This window comes from Nelumbo lutea, chromosome 4 (assembly GCF_056320005.1).
Source record: "Nelumbo lutea isolate HS-2025 chromosome 4, American lotus-T2T, whole genome shotgun sequence".
Taxonomy (NCBI): domain Eukaryota; kingdom Viridiplantae; phylum Streptophyta; class Magnoliopsida; order Proteales; family Nelumbonaceae; genus Nelumbo; species Nelumbo lutea.
The window spans coordinates 89,843,503-89,862,017 of record NC_142687.1 but is presented as its reverse complement, the minus strand read 5'-3'; the positions used below and the strand labels follow the sequence as shown (position 1 = coordinate 89,862,017).

General features: G+C 41.8%; 1 protein-coding gene across 3 annotated transcripts; it reads right to left on the bottom strand.

The window, feature by feature from the left end:
* Nucleotides 1-10,609: 10,609 nt before the first annotated feature.
* On the bottom strand, nucleotides 10,610-15,415 carry LOC148861696 (uncharacterized). Of its 3 annotated transcripts, none has more exons than XR_016112521.1 (9): nucleotides 14,778-15,320; nucleotides 14,547-14,641; nucleotides 14,322-14,425; nucleotides 14,103-14,203; nucleotides 13,890-13,993; nucleotides 13,351-13,788; nucleotides 13,096-13,227; nucleotides 11,659-11,922; nucleotides 10,610-11,007 (listed from the first exon to the last, which is right to left on the bottom strand). XR_016112521.1 is itself a non-coding variant. In XM_088982918.1 (8 exons), exons 1-8 carry the CDS (start codon nucleotides 15,024-15,026, stop codon nucleotides 10,848-10,850), a joined length of 1,383 nt encoding a protein of 460 aa, XP_088839044.1. In that variant the 5' UTR covers nucleotides 15,027-15,415; the 3' UTR covers nucleotides 10,610-10,847. The 3 variants fall into 3 exon arrangements, 1 of the variants encoding a protein (XP_088839044.1); XR_016112520.1 differs by having other exon boundaries at nucleotides 11,659-11,732; XM_088982918.1 differs by lacking the exon at nucleotides 11,659-11,922 and having other exon boundaries at nucleotides 14,778-15,415.
* Nucleotides 15,416-18,515: the final 3,100 nt, after the last annotated feature.

Genomic DNA, 18,515 nt, shown 5'->3' with positions numbered 1-18,515 from the left:
ACCTGAAAGAGCCTGCCAGCTTGCCAAGCAAGCTTTTGATGAAGCTATAAAAGCCAGGAACCAGTCAGCCACTTGTAAAACGGGGAAGAGGATGAGGATGTTCCTTGCTTTCTGTGCTCATCCTTGGAATATTGTTTCCGTAATTAAAAGGAGAATTTCAAATATCAAAAAAATTCTTTCTGCCAGGGTAACACTCCAAACAAGAAAACCGTTCTTCTGGAATTTCAACTGTCATCCCAGTGCTGCACAGTGGAAAAGCAGGAGGGAGAAGAGCTCTTCTGGAATTTCAACTGTTTCCAAAAACAGTGGTAGTGCATCATCTCCAGGAGCGGCAAACAGTGGAAAAGCGGAAATAGTTGATGAACTTCAACCGTTTCCGGATACGAACTAAGAGTTCTTTTGGAATTTCCGTCTAGCTGGCCATGGGAACATGGAGGGAGATGAGGGAGGGGAGAAGATAGAGCTCTAGGTTGAGGACGATGAACAGGTTACAAGAAGGGTATTTTGTGAATTTTAAAATAATTACGAAAGTTTTAGACAATTGTGATAAATAGTAAGTGATGTAACCATTTTCGGCCACGTACCAATGTTTTGTGATGTGAAAATTTTTTGGCTAACTACTTCGTGATTTGACCCGGTGGTGACGTGCCTTAGTGATGAGCTACTTGGTGACGAACTGCCTAGTGGCGAACTGCCTGGTGGAGAACTGCCTGGGGGCAAATTGCCTGGTGGCGAATTGCCTGGTGGCGAACTGTCTGGTGGCGAATTGCCTGGTGGCGAGCTGTCTGGTGGCGAGCTCCCTGGTGGCTAACTGCTTGGTGACGAATTGCTTGGTGGCGAGTTGTCTGGTGGCGAGCTCCCTGGTGGCTAACTGCCTGGTGACGAATTGCTTGGTGGCGAGCTCCCTAGTGGCAAACTGCCTGGTGGAGAGCTACCTGGTGGCGAACTCCCCACTAGGCGGCTTGTGACTTAGAGAATGGTGGAGCTCCCTGGTGCAGTGCAACCTAGCTGCCCTCAGCATGAGGTGGTCTTTTTTCCTTTGTAGGCAGTGAGAGCTGAGGGACCCGCGAGAACTCCATCTTTTCCTCCTCTTTGTAGGTGGCGAGAGTTGAGGGACCCGCGAGAACTCCATCTTTTCCTCATCTTTGTAGGCGGCGGGAGCTGAAGGACCTACGAGAACTGAATCAGAAGACCCAAGGGTATTTTCCCGGCGAGGGCTCTCTGACGCTTAAGTTAGCACTCTGATTGTAGAGAGCTTTGAAGATAATATTGGAGGAGCGAGAGAGATAGAGAGCAGGGATTACCTCCACATTTTTTCCCTCCTCCCCCGCTTTGGCGGGTGAGGTCTTTATATATAGGAGCCCTCGCGGGTTAGGTGGGTGAAAAGCCTCCAAACAGTAAGACTTGTCACATCCCGTCAGAACCGGGGTACGGTGGTGAACTCCTCGAGATCGTCAAGTTGGCGCTTGTGTCAGGCGGCCAAGTCGGCGCCTGGGCCAGGTTGTCATGGCGGCGCCTATGTCAGTTGGCGGGTCGGTGTCTAGGCCAGGTCATCAGGTCAGTGCCCGTGTCAGTCAGTGGGTCGGTGTCCAGGCCAAGTCGTCAGGCAAGAGATCTTCTTGCGATACGCCAAACTATTCTTGTACCGAGCTTCTCTACAAGTGACGAGCTGCCTATGGCGAGCTGCCTGTGGCAAGCCCTGGCAGTTGCCTGTGGCGAGCTGCCTATGGCGAGCTGCCTGTGGCGAGCTGCCTATGGCGAGCCACTGCCTATGCCTGTGGCAAGCTGCCTGTGGCGAGTTGCCTATGGCGAGCCACTACCTATGCCTGTGGCAAGCTGCCTGTGGCGAGCTGCCTGTGGCGAGCTGCCTGTGGCGAGCTGCCTGGAGGCCATACTTAGTTGGCATGAGGTGCCACGTGTCACAATTCCATTGGAGGGCCAAATCTACCCTCATCAATTGCCCCCCACTCCCGAGCTGAGAGTAACTCAACGAAGGGAGTAGATTTCTCTTGGCCCGTAAATTGACGAGCTAGTAAGTGCTGATCCAATTCCTAGTGCGGCCTGTAGGCTTTGGGAGTGACTCGTAGTCTACTCTTCTTTGACTTTTGCCCATGCCGGAGAGGCGACCAGGTCTTAAGCAGTAATGTGGCCCATAGGCTTTGGGAGTGACTCGTAGTCTACTGTTTTTTGACTTTGCCCGTGCTGGAGAGGCGATCGGGTCTAAAGTAGTAATGTGGTCTATAGGCTTTGGGAGTGACTCATAGTCTACTCTATTTTGACTTTGCCCGTGCCGAAGAGGCGATCGGGTCTTAAGTAGTAATGTGGCCCATAGGCTTTGTTTGTGAGGTGTCGAGCTATGATTGTGCTGCATCAGCTTCGTAATGCCGGTCACCCACTCCTACAAGAAACTACTAGGAGCTCGACCTTCGGGGGCAGCACTACTAACTTTAGGTTGTCAGCTCACACAGGAGCCTTGGGAGGCTCGACCGGTAAGGGCGCCTATGTAGTCTATTGGCTGCCAACTCCCGCGGAAGCCACGAAGAGCTCATCTTTGTAGGGGGGATCTTGTGGAGAGGGCTAATGAGGCATTATCTGAATTGAAAGTAAGGTTGGTAGAGCTACTTAGTCCGTTAGCTCCCTGCATAGTCTTTGAGTTCATAAAAAATGTAAACTATAAAGTGATAGTTTCAATTTCTAAAAAGTGAGGACTTAGCTTTGGTAAGATGAGAACTTAGCTTTTGTAGGATGAGAACTTAGCTTTTTGTAGCGTGTTCCCACAGACGACGCCAATTGATGTAACCGTTTTCGGCCACGTACCAATGTTTTGTGATGTAAAAATTTTTTGGCTAAGTACCTCGTGATTTGACTCGGTGGTGACGTGCCTTAGTGATGAGCTACTTGGTGACGAACTGCCTACTGGCGAACTGCCGGGTGGAGAACTGCCTGGTGGCGAACTGCCTGGTGGTGAACTGTTTGGTGGCGAACTGCCTGGTGGTGAGCTCCTTCGTGGCGAGCTCCCTGGTGGCGAACTGCCTGGTGATGAACTGCCTGGTGGCAAGCTCCCTGGTGGCGAACAGCCTGGTGGAGAGCTACCTAGTGGCGAACTCCCCACTAGGCGGCCTGTGACTTAGAGAATGGTGGAGCTCCTTGGTGCAGCGCAACCCGACTGCCCTCAGCATGAGGTGGTCTTTTTTCCTTTGTAGGCAGTGGGAGCTGAGGGACCCGCGAGAACTCCATCTTTTCCTCCTCTTTGTAGGTGGCGGGAGCTGAGGGACCTGCAAGAACTACATCTTTTCCTCATCTTTGTAGGCGGCGGGAGCTGAGGGACTTGCGAGAAGTGAATCAGAGGACCTGGGGGTATTTTCCTGGCAGGGGCTCTCCGATGCTTAAGTTAGCACTCTGATTGTAGAGAGCTTTGAAGATAATATTGGAGGAACGAGAGAGTTAGAGAGCAGGGATTACCTCGACATTTTTTCCCTCCTCCCCCGCTTTGGCGGGTGAGGTCTTTATATACCGGAGCCCTCGCGGGTTAGGTGGGTGAAAAGCCTCCAAACGGTAAGACTCGTCACATCCCATCAGAACCGAGGTATGGTGGTGAACTCCTCGAGGTCGTCAGACTGGCGCTTGTGTCAGGCGGCCAGGTTGTCAGGGCGGCGCCTGCATCAGTTGGCGGGTCGGTGTCTGAGCCAGGTTGCTAGGTCGGCGCCTATGTCAGTCGGCGGGTTGGTGTCTGGGTCAGGTTGTCAGGTCAGTGCCCGTGTCAGTCGGCGGGTTGGTGTCTAGGCCAGGTTGTCAGGCAGGAGATCTTCCTGCGATACGCCAAACTACTCATGTATCGAGCTTCTCTACAAGTGACGAGCTGCCTAGGGCGAGTTGCCTGTGGCGAGCTGCCTATGACGAGCTGCCTGTGGCAAGCCCTGACAGTTGCTTGTGGCGAGTTGCCTATGGCAAGCTGCCTGTGGCGAGCTGCCTATGGCAAGCTACCTGTGGCGAGTTGCCTGTGGCGAGCTGCTGCCTATGCCTGTGGCAAGCTGCCTATGACGAGCTGCCCGTGGCGAGCTGCCTGTAGCGAGCTGCTGCCTATGCCTGTGGCAAGCTGCCTGGGCAAGCTGCCTATGGCGAGCTGCCTGTGACAAATTACCTATGATGAGCTGCCTATGGCGAGCTGGAGGCCATAGTTAGTTGGCATGAGATGCCACATGTCACAATTGCACTGGAAGTTGGCACGAGATGCCAATTCATGGGTAAGATTAGTCAATTAGGGTAGTTAAAGAAATTTGCCCTTTTTGATAACCCAACAAATGATAATGGTAGAAGAAATGGAAGACAACACTGATGTTTGACAAGTATGCTTTCAATCCTTTCCTTTCTGGATGCACATAACAGGCCTTCCAGTTGGAGCTATTAGACCAGAAGTTTGACTTCGGTGACAATGATAGGACGGAACCAACAAAGTTGATGAAATGACCTGGGAGCAACAACAACTGAACTGTTATATCAGAGTAAGGGTGGATATCAATGCGCATGAACCGCTGAAACAGAAGTTACAAATACGATTGAGAAACAAAGAGGAATAAATATGGGTAAACCTTCAATGTGAAAAGCTTCCAAACTTCTGCTACGAATGCGGGAGTTTAGGTCATCTTGATGTGAATTGTCTTGATAAAAGTCAAAATGAAAGTGATGAGGAGGATCAAAGTGTAGTGGAACAGGATAGTCCTACAAGCGGATATCAAAAGACCAAGAAATTTGATCCTTGGATGAAGGCGGTGTCCTCAAAAACCAAAACTACAAAGGCTTCAAAGCTGGTAGAGGAAAGATTCAGAAGAGCCAGATCGCCGGCAAAACGAATTCAGCATGTGTTTCCGGTGAAAGGAGATGGGGAAGATGATAAGCAAGATAAGCAGGATAGGACGACTGCCACCAATACGAGGTTTCTACCCTTTCAATGAAGGACTAGGAGAAAGAGAAACGCGGCATAAGAGGGGGAGAAAAGATAAATCAAAATCTGAAATCGGCAGCTCCAGAATCGCAAAAAGGCTCCTTGCGAAGCAAAAAAGGCGGCTTGTGTAGGAGATTGGGCCAACAAAAGAGCAGAAGGTCCAAAAAGCAAAAGCGTAGAAGAGTCGTTGAAGACGGTAATACCAAATCTATATAGAATGGGTAAGGTGCTTACAAGACTTAACATCTCTGAATATTCAGAAAGTGGAGGGGGAGAACATGGGGAGAAATCAGATGACACATATCCTGAAGAAAGTGAGTAGTGAAATTTTGTCGCTAAGTGGCGAGCAACCACAAATAAGCATTTCTCACCTTACAACTCCAAGAGGGCCAGATTCCTTGCATGCAAATCACCAAAAAGAAGAAAAGAGATGCAATGCAGGGTCCCAAGGAGCTGACGGAGATTATTGAGGAAGACCAAGTTAACCCTTGAAAACAACGTCGTTTAGACTATCCTGATCAAGTTGCGTTGCAAGCATAAATTGCTTAGAGGAAGAAAAGCACAGGGAGTCTGAAAAGGGGTTAGGCATGCTTGATGTTTTAGAAGGAAAGTACAACAAATAGAAAATAGAGATACCATCCCTACCAAATTTCTTTGTCAAATTCCCCTTCAACCTCTCAGCAACTTTAAAACTCTGGAAGATCGGCAGGTATCGCCGAGAGCAATGAATCTGCTAAGCTGGAACTATCGGGGGGTAGGCAAAACCGAGACAGTTCAAATGGAGACGGAAGAGGTTTGCTAAGACTTACTCTCAGAAGAGAAGCAAATTTTGGAAAGAATTAACTCAGCTTGAACCTCTTTCCTTTGGACCTTGGGCCATGCTTGGAGACTTTAATGTATGAGATATTGCACCACTCAAAAAAACAGGGGTTGGGAAAACTCCAAATTATAGGATTCAAGCCTTTAGAAGAACAATCAATGACCTTCATATGAGTGAGTTGGAATTTCAAGGCTTCCCTAATACATGGTTAAATTGTTGATCTGAGTGGCCAGATGCCCACGATTCAGAATAACCTTGGCCTTGGTGTATGGACAAATCCTATACCCAATGGGTAAATATCTTTTCTAGGCCTATTTACATTTAATCAAACTAAAGCCATGTCAGCAAGACTCTTGCTTGGTCCTTGCTTGGTGTGGTCAAAGTTTGGCAAGGTAATTGAGAAAACTGGGCAACTAATCCTACCTTGTGAGAGTCTGGGAGGTTAGAAGAATCTCGGATAAGAAGGGGTCTTCCCCTTCCCCTTGTCCATTTTTGTACTGTTGAGTGATGGAAGCCTCATCAAACACTCAATTTCATATCTGAGAAAATCCCCTGTCTCGAGTTGTTTCCTTGGGTCATATTAATGTCCTTTGATTTTATATTGGAGGACCGGTACAAGTGTGTTAGCCCCAGCTGTTACTAACTTCTGTATATGCAGGGATCTTCAGAATCTGTGTTTGCAGGGTGCTTCATAAATAAGAGATAAAGATATCACATGATACAAGAGAGAATTGATCGGCGGGGTTGCTAACTCAGCATGGAAGTTCCTTTTTCCTGAGATAATGGTATTTCATGAAGACATGATTGGTTCAGACCATGCTCCACTCTGCATAGTATCCCCTACTTGGAAATGTTATAAATGTTTCCGTTTTAAGTCAATGTGGACAAGTGATAACTCTTGCAATGAAGTTATTCAACAAGCGTGCTCAGTAAGGCCAAGTCCTAAACCAAACAGATACGTGGGGCAAGAACATTACAAATTGTAAACAAGCTCTCAAAGATTGGAACAAAAGCAAGTTTGGTCAAATCTCCCAAAAAATTTACCAAAGAACGCTACAAAAGAATCCTATAATAGAGAAGAGGTTAATCGTTTATCTAAGGGGCTTCATATGGTGTGGAAGCAGCACAGAAATCCTGAGTGTAGTGGTTAAAGAAAGGCGATCAAAACACAAGGTTCTTCCATGCTACAGTGGTCAAGAGGCGCCAAGCTAGCAAAATGTACAAAATTAAGGACAAAGATGGTGCCTAGCAAATGTTGATGGAGACATCATCACCTATTCTCCAAATCACACCCCTTTTTTCTAGTAGATCTCTCCCCATTAGGACTTAGGAGGCTTCTCCAAGCACAAGACGGCCGAGATCCTAATGGTGCATCGAGAAAAGAAGATTGAGGGTAATAGTTATTCTTCAAGACTCTTGCCCATAAAGCTTCTTGGCTACGAAGCAAATTCCATGCAGCTTTAGCCAGTAAAGCTATATTGAACTCCTTCGTATGTCGGAATCGGAATCTAAGTCCAAGTCCGTCCACCTGCAGATTTAGATTTGCACATATTTGGCCAGGCTATCCAGTGAATTTTATGCCCTTAACGCCTCTGACCCCACATAAAATTTGACATGTTGCATTGTAAAAATAGGGGATGCACAAGCATTTGCCTTGATCATTACCTCGCGTCCCGCACCTGAAAGAAGGGTGGTTCCTTGTCCTTTCCAGGAACCTATCTGTCTAAATTTTTGTTAAGACATTTGCAAAAGTCTCTGATTTATTTCTATTTCTCCCCCTTTGGATCTCCTTTAGGCATTTGGAGCGTTTGCGCCATCAACTTCTTAAATCTGTATGGAGTGTTGGAGCTGAAATAAACCGCTAACTTTGATAATTTTATTTTCAAACCACAGCTGTGGGCAGAACCTCCAAGGAGCCTATTTAAATTATGACATTAGAATTTCTGCCTTTGCCTTTGAAAACAAAATGCAGCCATTAGCATAAAGGAGATGTGATATGTTTGGTTCATATATATATATATATATTTTTTTTGTTAGACGATTCAGCTTAATACCCTCAATTTGATTGCTTGCTTCCTTTAAGTAATCTAGTCATTAGGCTTTGCATGACAATCATAAACAGGTAAGGTATTGTCTTAAACCGTTGTTGGGCTTTATGAACCTTTGATCGGACCATTTAATTGAAGAGCTTGAAGAGCATAAGAAACTGAGGTAATACACACCATCATGACATTGATCCAATGAGGTAGCAAACCCCATTGCTTCCAAAGATAACTTCAAGAAATCCCAATTTACACTATCGTATGCTTTGTGCATATCCAACTTCACCGCCATAGAGTAGGATTTCCCTCTAGTTTTATTTTATTTTTTTAAACGGTGATGAAATACCTCATGTGAAATTCTGATATTATTATCTGTGATATTTCTTTTATTTAGAAAAGCACATTGAGGGTCATCAACCACCACATTTAAATCTTCCTTGAGCAGTTTGCCAAAGTTTTAGCAAAAATCCTACATACCACGTTGCATAATGATATTGGTCTGAACTCTGAATTGGTCCACAACTTGAGGGCGTTTATATCCTCAGGAATGTAGGTGAAATTTATATCCTCAGCAACTCTTGCTTCATCAAACATTAACTTACAATCTTTAATAACATCTTCACCAATAATGGTTCAATACTTTTGAAAAAACAAACCATTCATGCCATTCAGGCTAGGAGATTTTTGAGGGCCTAATTGAAAAGTTGCTTTCTCAATTTCTACATCAGTCAATGGAGCATAGAGATCTGCATTTTGGGTCGTAGAAATTGTAGACCTTGTTGCTCTCAAAATATTTTCAAGACAAACCGAAGCCTGTCGGTTGTAGATCACATTAAAGTAATCACTGAAAACTTTTGTTATTACCACCTAGAAAATTGCACAGTTCAAACAATCAATGATCTTATTCACCAAAGATGAAGATGTTGGAAAGTTGCAACTCTGAGATCTCTTTTCTCAATAGAGTTTGAAAATTCACCTAAGTTGGTTTCTATTTTCTAATGAGAGAGAAGTTAGCTTGGGGCAGGACAAAGAAAGGAAATTTCACCGTGAGATCGGCCTATTATTTAGTTGTTCAAGGTCAAGACGTAAGTGTTATATATGCAAATCAGACTGAGGACAATGTCCAAAGATTAAATTCTTCGTATGGAAGGGATATCACACTGCTCTTCCCTCCCTTCCCTTGATAAGCTTAAAGAAAGGCACGTGGTGATGTCAGATATGTGTCCTAGGTGCAATATTTCAAGTGAGACTATCGAACACATCATCCTAGCTAGAGTGTCCTTATGCTCGTGCAATCTGATTTGTCCTATTGAAAATCAAGATGGTTTACTTCTTGGCTTAGTTGTGAAAGAGAAAACGAGCTGGCTGATTTGGAAAGCCCGTAATGAGAGTTTGTGTTTGAAAATTACTCCACAAATCCAGAGGAAATGGTTGCAAGAGCAAGACGATGGTGGGCTAATCAATGCGAGGAGTTTGATTCTGTCCTTGAAAATCCTAGCCCTCCCCTCCAAGCGTTGCTAGATGGGAGAAACCTCCAAGATGAAAACTTATAATAAACTCGGATGCTTCTCTCTCATCAAATGGAAGTCTGATTATGGCGAGTGGAGATATAGTCAATCTTGCCCCATTTCTGTTTCTTGAAGCTTTGGCCATTAGGAAAGGTTTGGTGGAAGCTCTCAGCTATGCTGCTAAAGAGGTTATAGCAGAGGTGGATTTTAAGCAACTCTATGACGCAGCGAATGCATCCTTGGATTCATAGACAAGTGAGGCCTGTCCTATTATCTTCGAAATTCAACATCTAATGAGGAAATTTTCATTTTGTTCTTTCATCTGGGTTGGCAGGACTGCTAATCATGTAGCGCATTTAGTTGTCGCATTTTGTGCTCGTAATCCGGATTGCTGTGGTTGCTCCTCCTTGGCTGAAACTTTCTTCTAAACCATGACACTAATGGATGCGGTTTGGCCTTTCATGACAAACACTAAATACAATTTCATCATCTCAAACTTTTATTTATTTTGAAGCCATTTTTAATTCATCATTTCTTGTTAATTTTATGGAGTGAAAAGTTTCATCCTAAGACACGCACTATGCAGTATACATGCAAATAAAGTATAAAAATATAATTTAATATTATATAATCAAGTTTAACTTCTATGAAAAATATTATTAAAAGGGCACTCTGAGTATTTAGTTGAAATAAAGCTTACATGATGATGAATATGAGCACATCTAGTGACAATAAGGAATGAAGGATAGAAGAACTGAACAATTAATCCCAAACTACATGAATTGAAACTCAAAGGAAAGTATTATTGCATGTGTTTTGTTCTATGAACGTTTTGTGATAGGATTTAACAAAACGTTATTATATCATCATCAAATTAACATTTTTTTCATTACATCATCCATACATATTGATATTCACGAAAGTGGATTTTTGATTTATGTGCACACCTTTATGTGCACACCAACTGTTAAAGAAAATTTCATTTTAACACTTCCCCCAATGATTGACTGTTTATTCATTGTTCCCCTATGCTAATGTGGTGTGCCTAATGGCACCTAATTGTCAATAAACGGTTTATCAAATATTTTTCTCGGCTTTGAAGACAAATCAAGTACAAACATTTATTTAATAAATAGAAGCTATACCAAACTGACATAACCTTGACAAATCATGTGTGTCTTCTAATTTCTAAAATAACTTCTTGCTGATACTGCTACTCTTCTGGTTCAGCTTAGCTAAGGTGAAAGAATAATAATGATGAAAAGAATGGGCCAAAAGGGGAAAAAAAAAGAGAAAGTAGAGGAAATTAAATAAATTAAGAAGGGAAAAAACTGTACAAGAAGCTTGTGTTTATATTCATCTGGCCTAAAAACAGACCCAAAAGGTCTGAGATATGAGCTAAGCCTCCAAAATCTCAGATAAAAAATACAACCTGATGGGAAATTTGAAGGAAACAACATTTACATCAGGCGGGGAGGGCCAGACCAATGTGGTAGCTTTCCTTGGTCTGAGCTCCCGTTATAACACATTCTGGTCTAATGGTGGATTTGATTTGGTAGCGATTGTGGTGCTTTCCTAAATACGTGCTTTCTGCAGCGCTCAAATATGCTGTCATATATGAAATCGAATTGCACTCCTGCTCTTTCCCGGTTCACAATAAAAAGTATGTGATCAGCTTCCACAATTTTGTAATACCTGCATTAAGCCAAACACCCAACAAAATCTCTTTCATCATTCAAATGTAATTTCCATCAATAAAAGCAAATGAGAATATGGTTTGGTTTGTCTGGAGCAAAGCTTTATTGTGACTAAAGCATCTAATGAAATAGTGTGCCTCAAATCTAGTTCTAAGTTTTAACAATGCTGGATTTACCTGCAAAGATTTTGTTGTCTTTTTTTTTTTTGATAAATAAAGATTTTGTTGTCTTTACAACCTGGAAAACTTTCCCTTTTTCGGTACCTATTTTTAGGGGGCGTTCTTTTTTTGGATTTTAAGAAGGGGGAAAGTTGGTCAATGGGATTTTGGTTCCCATTGACCAAGAACCCTATGTTCTTTTTTCAGCTTTATGTAGGGACCAGGGAAAGTTTACTTTCCTGTGTATCACTTACACAGGAAAATCATACCTATCTCCTAGGTGGGTAATAATTTCTCCACATACGGGGAAAGTTGTCAACACTTGAATGGGACAAAAATGCCCCTTTTAATAATGGATTTTTATGGCTAAAATGATCATTGCCTTATTTACCTGGAAAATAAAAGAACATGGGTAAATGCACTTACCCAGGTAAGTGTTTCCAAGGAAAAACTTACCCGGGTAATTGCATTTACCCGGATAAATAACTTACCGAAAAGCAAACGGGGCCTTGGGGCCTTTAAGACTGCAGTTTATTTCATTGTAATATTCTACAGATAAGAAACCCTGTGAAGTTTAAGGAACATTTAAATTTTTCAACAGAGTTCTGAGTCCTTGAGTATAAATACAGAGACAGTGGAATGAACAACTCAGGTACGGCTTTGAGCATAGAATATCCATTGCCGTGAGCAAACGGGGCCTTAGGGCCTTTAAGGCTGCAGTTTATTTCATTGTAATATTCTACAGATAAGAAACCCTGTGAAGTTTAGGGAACATTTAAATTTTTCAACAGAGTTCTGAGTCCTTGAGTATAAATACAGAGACAGTGGAATGAACAACTCAGGTACGGCTTTGAGCATTGTAATATCCATTTTTAAAATAATGGTTGTCAAATCTAACTACAAAAGCCTAAAGATCATTAGTAAGTTAGCAACAGTAGAAAAAAAAATGGTTGCTATTAACCATTCTATAGGTCATGACTCCATTATTTTAGCTCATAACTTTTCAGTATTATTTCAATAGTCCAGTCAAAATTTCCTCAGGACAAATGTAAAAAAGATTTGTTTTGACACTAAGCTTTTGAGGAAAAATTATAAATAGACAGTCCTTATTACAGCTGCTATAACTGTTTTAAATGGTAGACAGTGGTCTAGGTTCTACAGTGTTATTTTGACCTTGGTTGATATTGAGACAGTATATAATAGAGCACCTCATTATCTATAAGACTAAGACTACCACCAAAGTGGAAGTCATAGCCATGATAGTCACAGCTAAAACTATGATAATCAGGATAGTTAACATTACCAAAAACTATTGGGGGTTGGGCAAATTTATAAATACCCATGAGGATTTGGATCAGGATAACGACAATGATGACAACAATGATGGTGACAAGTAAACATCAACTTGTATGTCATTCAAAACAAAACAAGATGGTGAACATTACCAAAAGCAGTTGGGGGTTGGGGGAATTTATTCTCAAGGAACCATTCAACCTAAAAGCTAAGGTGAGGTCCCTGAATAGGTTTTAATTGTCTAACATGCCCCTTTACGTGAAAGCCCATTGGGCTTGAACTGTGGGCAAGCACAGGCTCACCCATACCTTGTGCTGAAATTTAACTAATTATAATGAGGGTGACAGGGATCAAACATCAGACCACTTGGTCAAACAAGCTCTGATAGAACCATTCAACCTAAGACCTTAAACTGTTAGGAGAGGTCCCTCCCTATATGGGTTTTCATTCTCTTAACATTTATGAATGCCCACCTTTTCAATCAAGAGGATGTGAGCATGAGGATGACAACAGTGACAACAAAGATGAGCATGAGGCCCACCCATAGCTGTATACTATTACTGTTATGTTATGCAATACCAAACATGATGGTGATGGTTGTGACTGAAAAGATGATGCTAGGAAGTGTAACATACCATATGCCCGGTTGTAGAGGCTGGCATTCAGAATCATTCACAACCAAACGGCTTGGGTGCTCAATGGGGATGCGAGGGTGTGTCATGGAAATGGTGTTAAGTGCCCCATCATTGTCCTGCCAATCTTCATCACTGCACACATTTTAACAGGGTGGAATGGAAGAATGACACAATTAGCTTGGATAAAACAAACTGTTGGGAAATCTACATCTTAACTTCTTAAGAAACCAACATAGCAAAGAAAAACAGATCCACCAGTATCCTTTATAGGGAAGGGGGACGTCTGGAGGGTGTCGCCATTGGCTCATCTGCAATACTCTGATAAAAAGCAAAGGGTGGATGCCAAGTATGCTAGAAGGCACTGTCACCCCCATGATCTTCCTGGTGCGTTTGGTAGCATAGCTAAAGTAGAATGTGTTGGGGAAAGTGTTGAGATGGAAGTTGAGTCGCATGGATCCTTGAATTGTAAGATCAGGAAGGATCCAATCACCTGAGGCGAAAGGACCCGTGTTACCCAAGAGGCAATCCACAAGGCCTGAAACTCCTATTTTCTTCCAGGACATGTTGAAGTGATCGAACCCAAAATTGTAGTAGGCCTTCAGCCAGGGAATGTCAATCCAATCATAGATTATGACACCTATGCGACAGAGCTGAAGCAGACAAATAGGCTTCATAAACCTTCCATTCTCTGGCCTGAGAAAAAGAAAAAGATAAGAAATTGAGGCTCAAAGGTTTTGGATATGGGACATCCATGACAAAGACGCGAAGTAAGATAGGTTCTGAATGAAACTCACTGCATCCCATCCAAATAGGTTCTTGTCGTCCCATTAAATGCGCCAGATAATGAAGTTACGCTCAGTACCCAGTTCTCAGAAGTGTTCTCATATCCCTTGAAAGCCTGAAATCATATAGGAAAGCAGTCCCTAACAATTAGCTCTGAAGGCCCATCACCAGTGATTTTTAACTTTTCTCTTCTCATTTAACTCTGGACATTGAAATGGACTAACCTTGTCTGCTAGCATTTGCTGCAACAACCGAACCACCTGGGCTCCAGCCGAATGTCCTACAAAGTGAATGGGATGGTCTTCATCCCATTCCGGGTAATGACCTGCGTGCCAAAAAACAAAGTAGAAATGGAGAATGAACTAAAATCCCAATAAAACAGAATCCCTTCATTTAAGCATAGAAAGAAGAAAAGAATAAGAATTGGGCTCGATCTTCCGAACCTTGCTCGTAAACCCTTCCAAACTGCGAATGCCCACAAGCCTTACTGTGCTCTTCTCCGTAATCAACTTGCCCACCTTTCAGGTAATAAAACAATTCGCGAGCCCTGAAACAGAAAACCCTTTTATCTTTTGCAAGGAGTAGAGAACATGCAGCAGTCACAAAGGCAAAGGAGAAGGCAAAGGATGTAACCTTAATTTTACAGCTTCAAAGCTTCGAGCACCCACCTATCATATATGCTGGTTAAGGAACCCAAGTCAGGCACCAGAACCCTTTCATCCTTCTTCTCTGCTCCCGCAAAATAAGATAATCCTCCTAACCTCTATAGCCCAGAGAAGAAAAGAAATGAAATTTTCATTAAAAAAGCTCAACCCAACAATGATTTCGAGAAGAAATATGTTTTGGAAGAAGAATAAGTGACAACCCAGTTAATCAAATTTAAATTATGTGTCACATACCCCTTTGCCAAATCCGAAGATCCCATGAACTAATACAATAGGAGGTAAGTCATCATTCTTCTTGGTTATTGCTCTAGACTCCACCTCTTTTATCCCAATACTCACATTAGGCCTAAAACATTCATTTAGAGCTTGTGACATGTCTGAAGCCACAGCCGTGCTGAATATGTAAAACCCATATAACAAATGAATCATAGAGCTCACAAAGAGCTCTGATAATTGAAGCGCTGAAATCCACATTCGGACCATCGGAAACCAGCGTTTTCTTTCCCTTCCTTCAATTCAATGAAGAAGATTGAATAACAAGAAGGACACAGCAGAGCTCCCCTCTGTCTTATCAATTTGAAGAATGACTGAAGGAGGCTCTTCTGCCATACCCCAAACCACCACCCACCGTGCTGGCTGCTGCGAATCAATGCTTGTTTTTCATATTTCTTCCCACCCAAGACGAAAGTCTTCTCTAGCACATCCTGCCCTTGTTTTGGTGATTGGCGGCCATTTTCGCATATGGGTCCCACAGGGTTTTTCTCTTCATTCCAGTCCACAAAGTCAATCAGCCCATCCTCCTGTTAAATGTTGAACACTTGAACCCCTCTGATTGGTGCCATGTGCATTAGCTCCAAGCAGTTGCAGATCCTTGGGACCTTAAAAAATTGCCCGATTTATCTAGAACCCCAAAATCCAAAACCACCAAATTTTTGGCTGATTCTAGACCTTAGATGCTGGAGCACGGCTGGAAGGTTCTTCACCAGCGTGTCAAACCTATCTTTCATCATCCATTACTTAATATTTTATCTTTTTCTATTCTTTTCTCATTTATATTGGTATAGTGGTTTCTGCATCACACGGACAATCATGTAGGCTTTATTAAACAATTCACTTTAATAGGATATTTCTTTCATATATTAATCATTTAACACATTGCTTTAGAATTCATGCTCATTTTTCTTACTTTCTTGCTTTACCAGTATTCTATTATTTACTTTGACTATAGTATATACTCCTATTTTGGTATGTTTTGAATCTTAATCATGGCACGTTCTCTACTTGAAATTTTATACATGTATTTTTTTAATAGATACTTTATACAATGTTTAAAAACAGATCTACAATTAATAACTGTTTTAATCATCATTCAATGGTTTAACCGTTTGGCACATAAATTGATTAGCTGATGCAATTTTGAGCCCCACTATTGGCTCTGACCACTTTGAGAAGAATTATTAATATTGTTAATAATTATTATAAAAAATTAAATTGTTCCACTGTCATGATTCCACTGTCATGATGGGCAAAAATTAAATTGGAAAAAGAGAATAATTATTATAAAAAAAAAAAGAAAACATTGAATGTGTCAATGGTTCCACTGTCGTGATTAATGGGTTTAACGGTTTGGGGGAAAACGATACGGGGCTCAAATGAAATGAATAACTTTTACTGGTTTCTATCCATTCATGTCAACGACAATTTTAAAATCTTGATAGATGTAATTTCTAGATGGGAAAATTGTTGGTTTTTGCCCATCAAGCCAGCCGATTTGATCAGCAGCTGCAAATGAGTAGATGAGGTTAGGATCATTTATTTGATGCAATTCTTGCCTATGGCCCACCCTGATGCTTATAGTGATGATGAGAGGGTTGAGATTGGTGGCCCCACTAAACTTTCCAATCTAAGGTTGCCATAATGGCATCTACGTGAGATTAATGCTCTGGGTAAGTATATTTATTTGTATTTATGAACATTTACTAATAACTACTGCCTATCTTTGCTGACCTTCAAAAATTCAAAACCATTTATATTGAGGCGAGGCGAAGCACTGAGACAGTTTTCAAAGGTCAGACAATTAAAGGAAAGTTCTAGACCCATTGTTTTCTATGTTAGCCCTGACCTAACCGCGTGAAACTGTTCACACTCACAACGTGTTGTGCTGTCACTCACTCGTGCAGAACTTGACAAGATTTGTTCGACTATTATTGGATTGCACCACCTCGCACTTTTACAGCGCATTACTGCATTTCTATCAGAAAGAAAAAAAAAAGGAAATTCTATTTGCCAGGTGTCAAATGTCCACCGAAAGTTCATCCATTTGAATCACAAATCACAATCAAATATATATAAAGCAGACCAGCTGAGCCATTGCTTTTCCTTGTGTCTTTTCCTTGATATATTTGAGTAGCCAAACCTACACTTGAAAAAAAAAAGATAAAGGCTAAATTCATAATGGCCAAACCTACAAATAGAAGGACTGCCCTTGATTCATTGCAAGAAATCATAATGGCTAAATTTTAAAAGCAAAAATGGGTTACACAGGGACCTCTACCATCTCAATTGCTAAACACTGAGGGGCCTGGGAAGCCCATAAGCTGGCCCTTTTTATCATTGAAGGAGATTGTCTCTTTGTGATCAAAATGCTCAAAGATCAAGTTAAGCCTCCATGGAAGTGCATTTCTCTAATACAAGCCTGCCAATCTCTAAGGCTATCTTTGTTTTGAAGGAAAAGGTAGAGAAAATAAGAGAAAGGTAGAGAAATTTATACAAGACATGGTTTTTAAAACTGACCCAGAGACCGAATCAATCAGGGGTCTGGTTATCGGGTCGAATAGTCCGATCGTTTGAATCGAATGCCCAGACCGTTCTGACAAAAAAATTAAAAAAAATAAAAATGGTCAAAACTGTTCGAACGATTAATTGCCCAATTCAGCGGTTTGTTGACCAAAATCAATGGTTTGGGGGGGAAATCTGGTTTTTGGGGAAATTGAACCAATTCCTAGTTTTTTCGGTTCAACTGTCTAATCTGGTCCGATTTTAAAAACCATGATACAAGGTTTGTAAAGGTTTCCCTACCTTTTCCTTCCTTTCCCTATTTTTTCCTACAAACCAAACACAGCCTAAAGGTTTCCTCTCCATCATACAACCACACCCATCTAGAAGGAAATGTTGAGGCGAATTGGCTTGCAAATAAAGGTCAAGAGGACAATGAAGAGATGTCCCATGGTTATCCTTGGGAACTTTCTTTTCTTGCTTGTTTGGATTTTGCAAGCAAGATACTCCGTCGCTAGTGTTTGCTTTAGGGGGTGTTCTGTAGTGTGGATGAGAAATTAGTGGATGTGGACTAATCCTAAAATGGATCAAATATGGAAGGAGACTTGGCGCTATATCATTGAATCAAGTCAGCTTATAAACAACAAGGAACACCAAGGAAACAGGGAATCAATTTTTAATTTGGTTGAAACTTGAAGGGGCTAGAGGTAAGGTTCAAAGTATCATTACGTATCGGTCGATGCATATTGTTCTGGGACCCTTCCGATACACCCCTACAATGGATGTATCGGGGATCTGACTGGTTCAGAGGATGGAGGGTTCCTAGACCAGCTCCCCTGAACCAGTTTTGAAAAAAAAATAAAAAAGGTAAAAAAAACGTATCGATATTTTGAACCTTGGTTAGAGGGGCTGAGATAGACAAAAAAAAAAAGGGTTGAAGTAGTAAGAAAAGATTTAATCACTCATATAAGAATCAAAGTATCGATACGATATATCTCATGTTAGGTATATCGTATGGTATCTTTACGGTTCTGATATACCTGTTTATAGTATTCTCAAGAACCCCTTTTTTAATGAAAATTATATATAAAAACAGAATTTAAAAAAGACAATAAAGCATAAAAATCACATGGTTTAAAACATCAATACATCTCTATATATCAATATAATGACATTAAAATATGGCAGAATAGCAAA

Coding starts and splice junctions, on each gene's coding strand:
- LOC148861696 (XM_088982918.1), bottom strand. CDS start 15,026: ATGGTCCGAATGTGGATTTCAGCGCTTCAATTATCAGAGCTCTTTGTG. Junction 14,426..14,546: donor TTAACCAGCATATATGATAG/GTGGGTGCTCGA, acceptor TTTCTGTTTCAG/GGCTCGCGAATTGTTTTATT. Junction 14,204..14,321: donor TGGAAGGGTTTACGAGCAAG/GTTCGGAAGATC, acceptor TTTGGCACGCAG/GTCATTACCCGGAATGGGAT.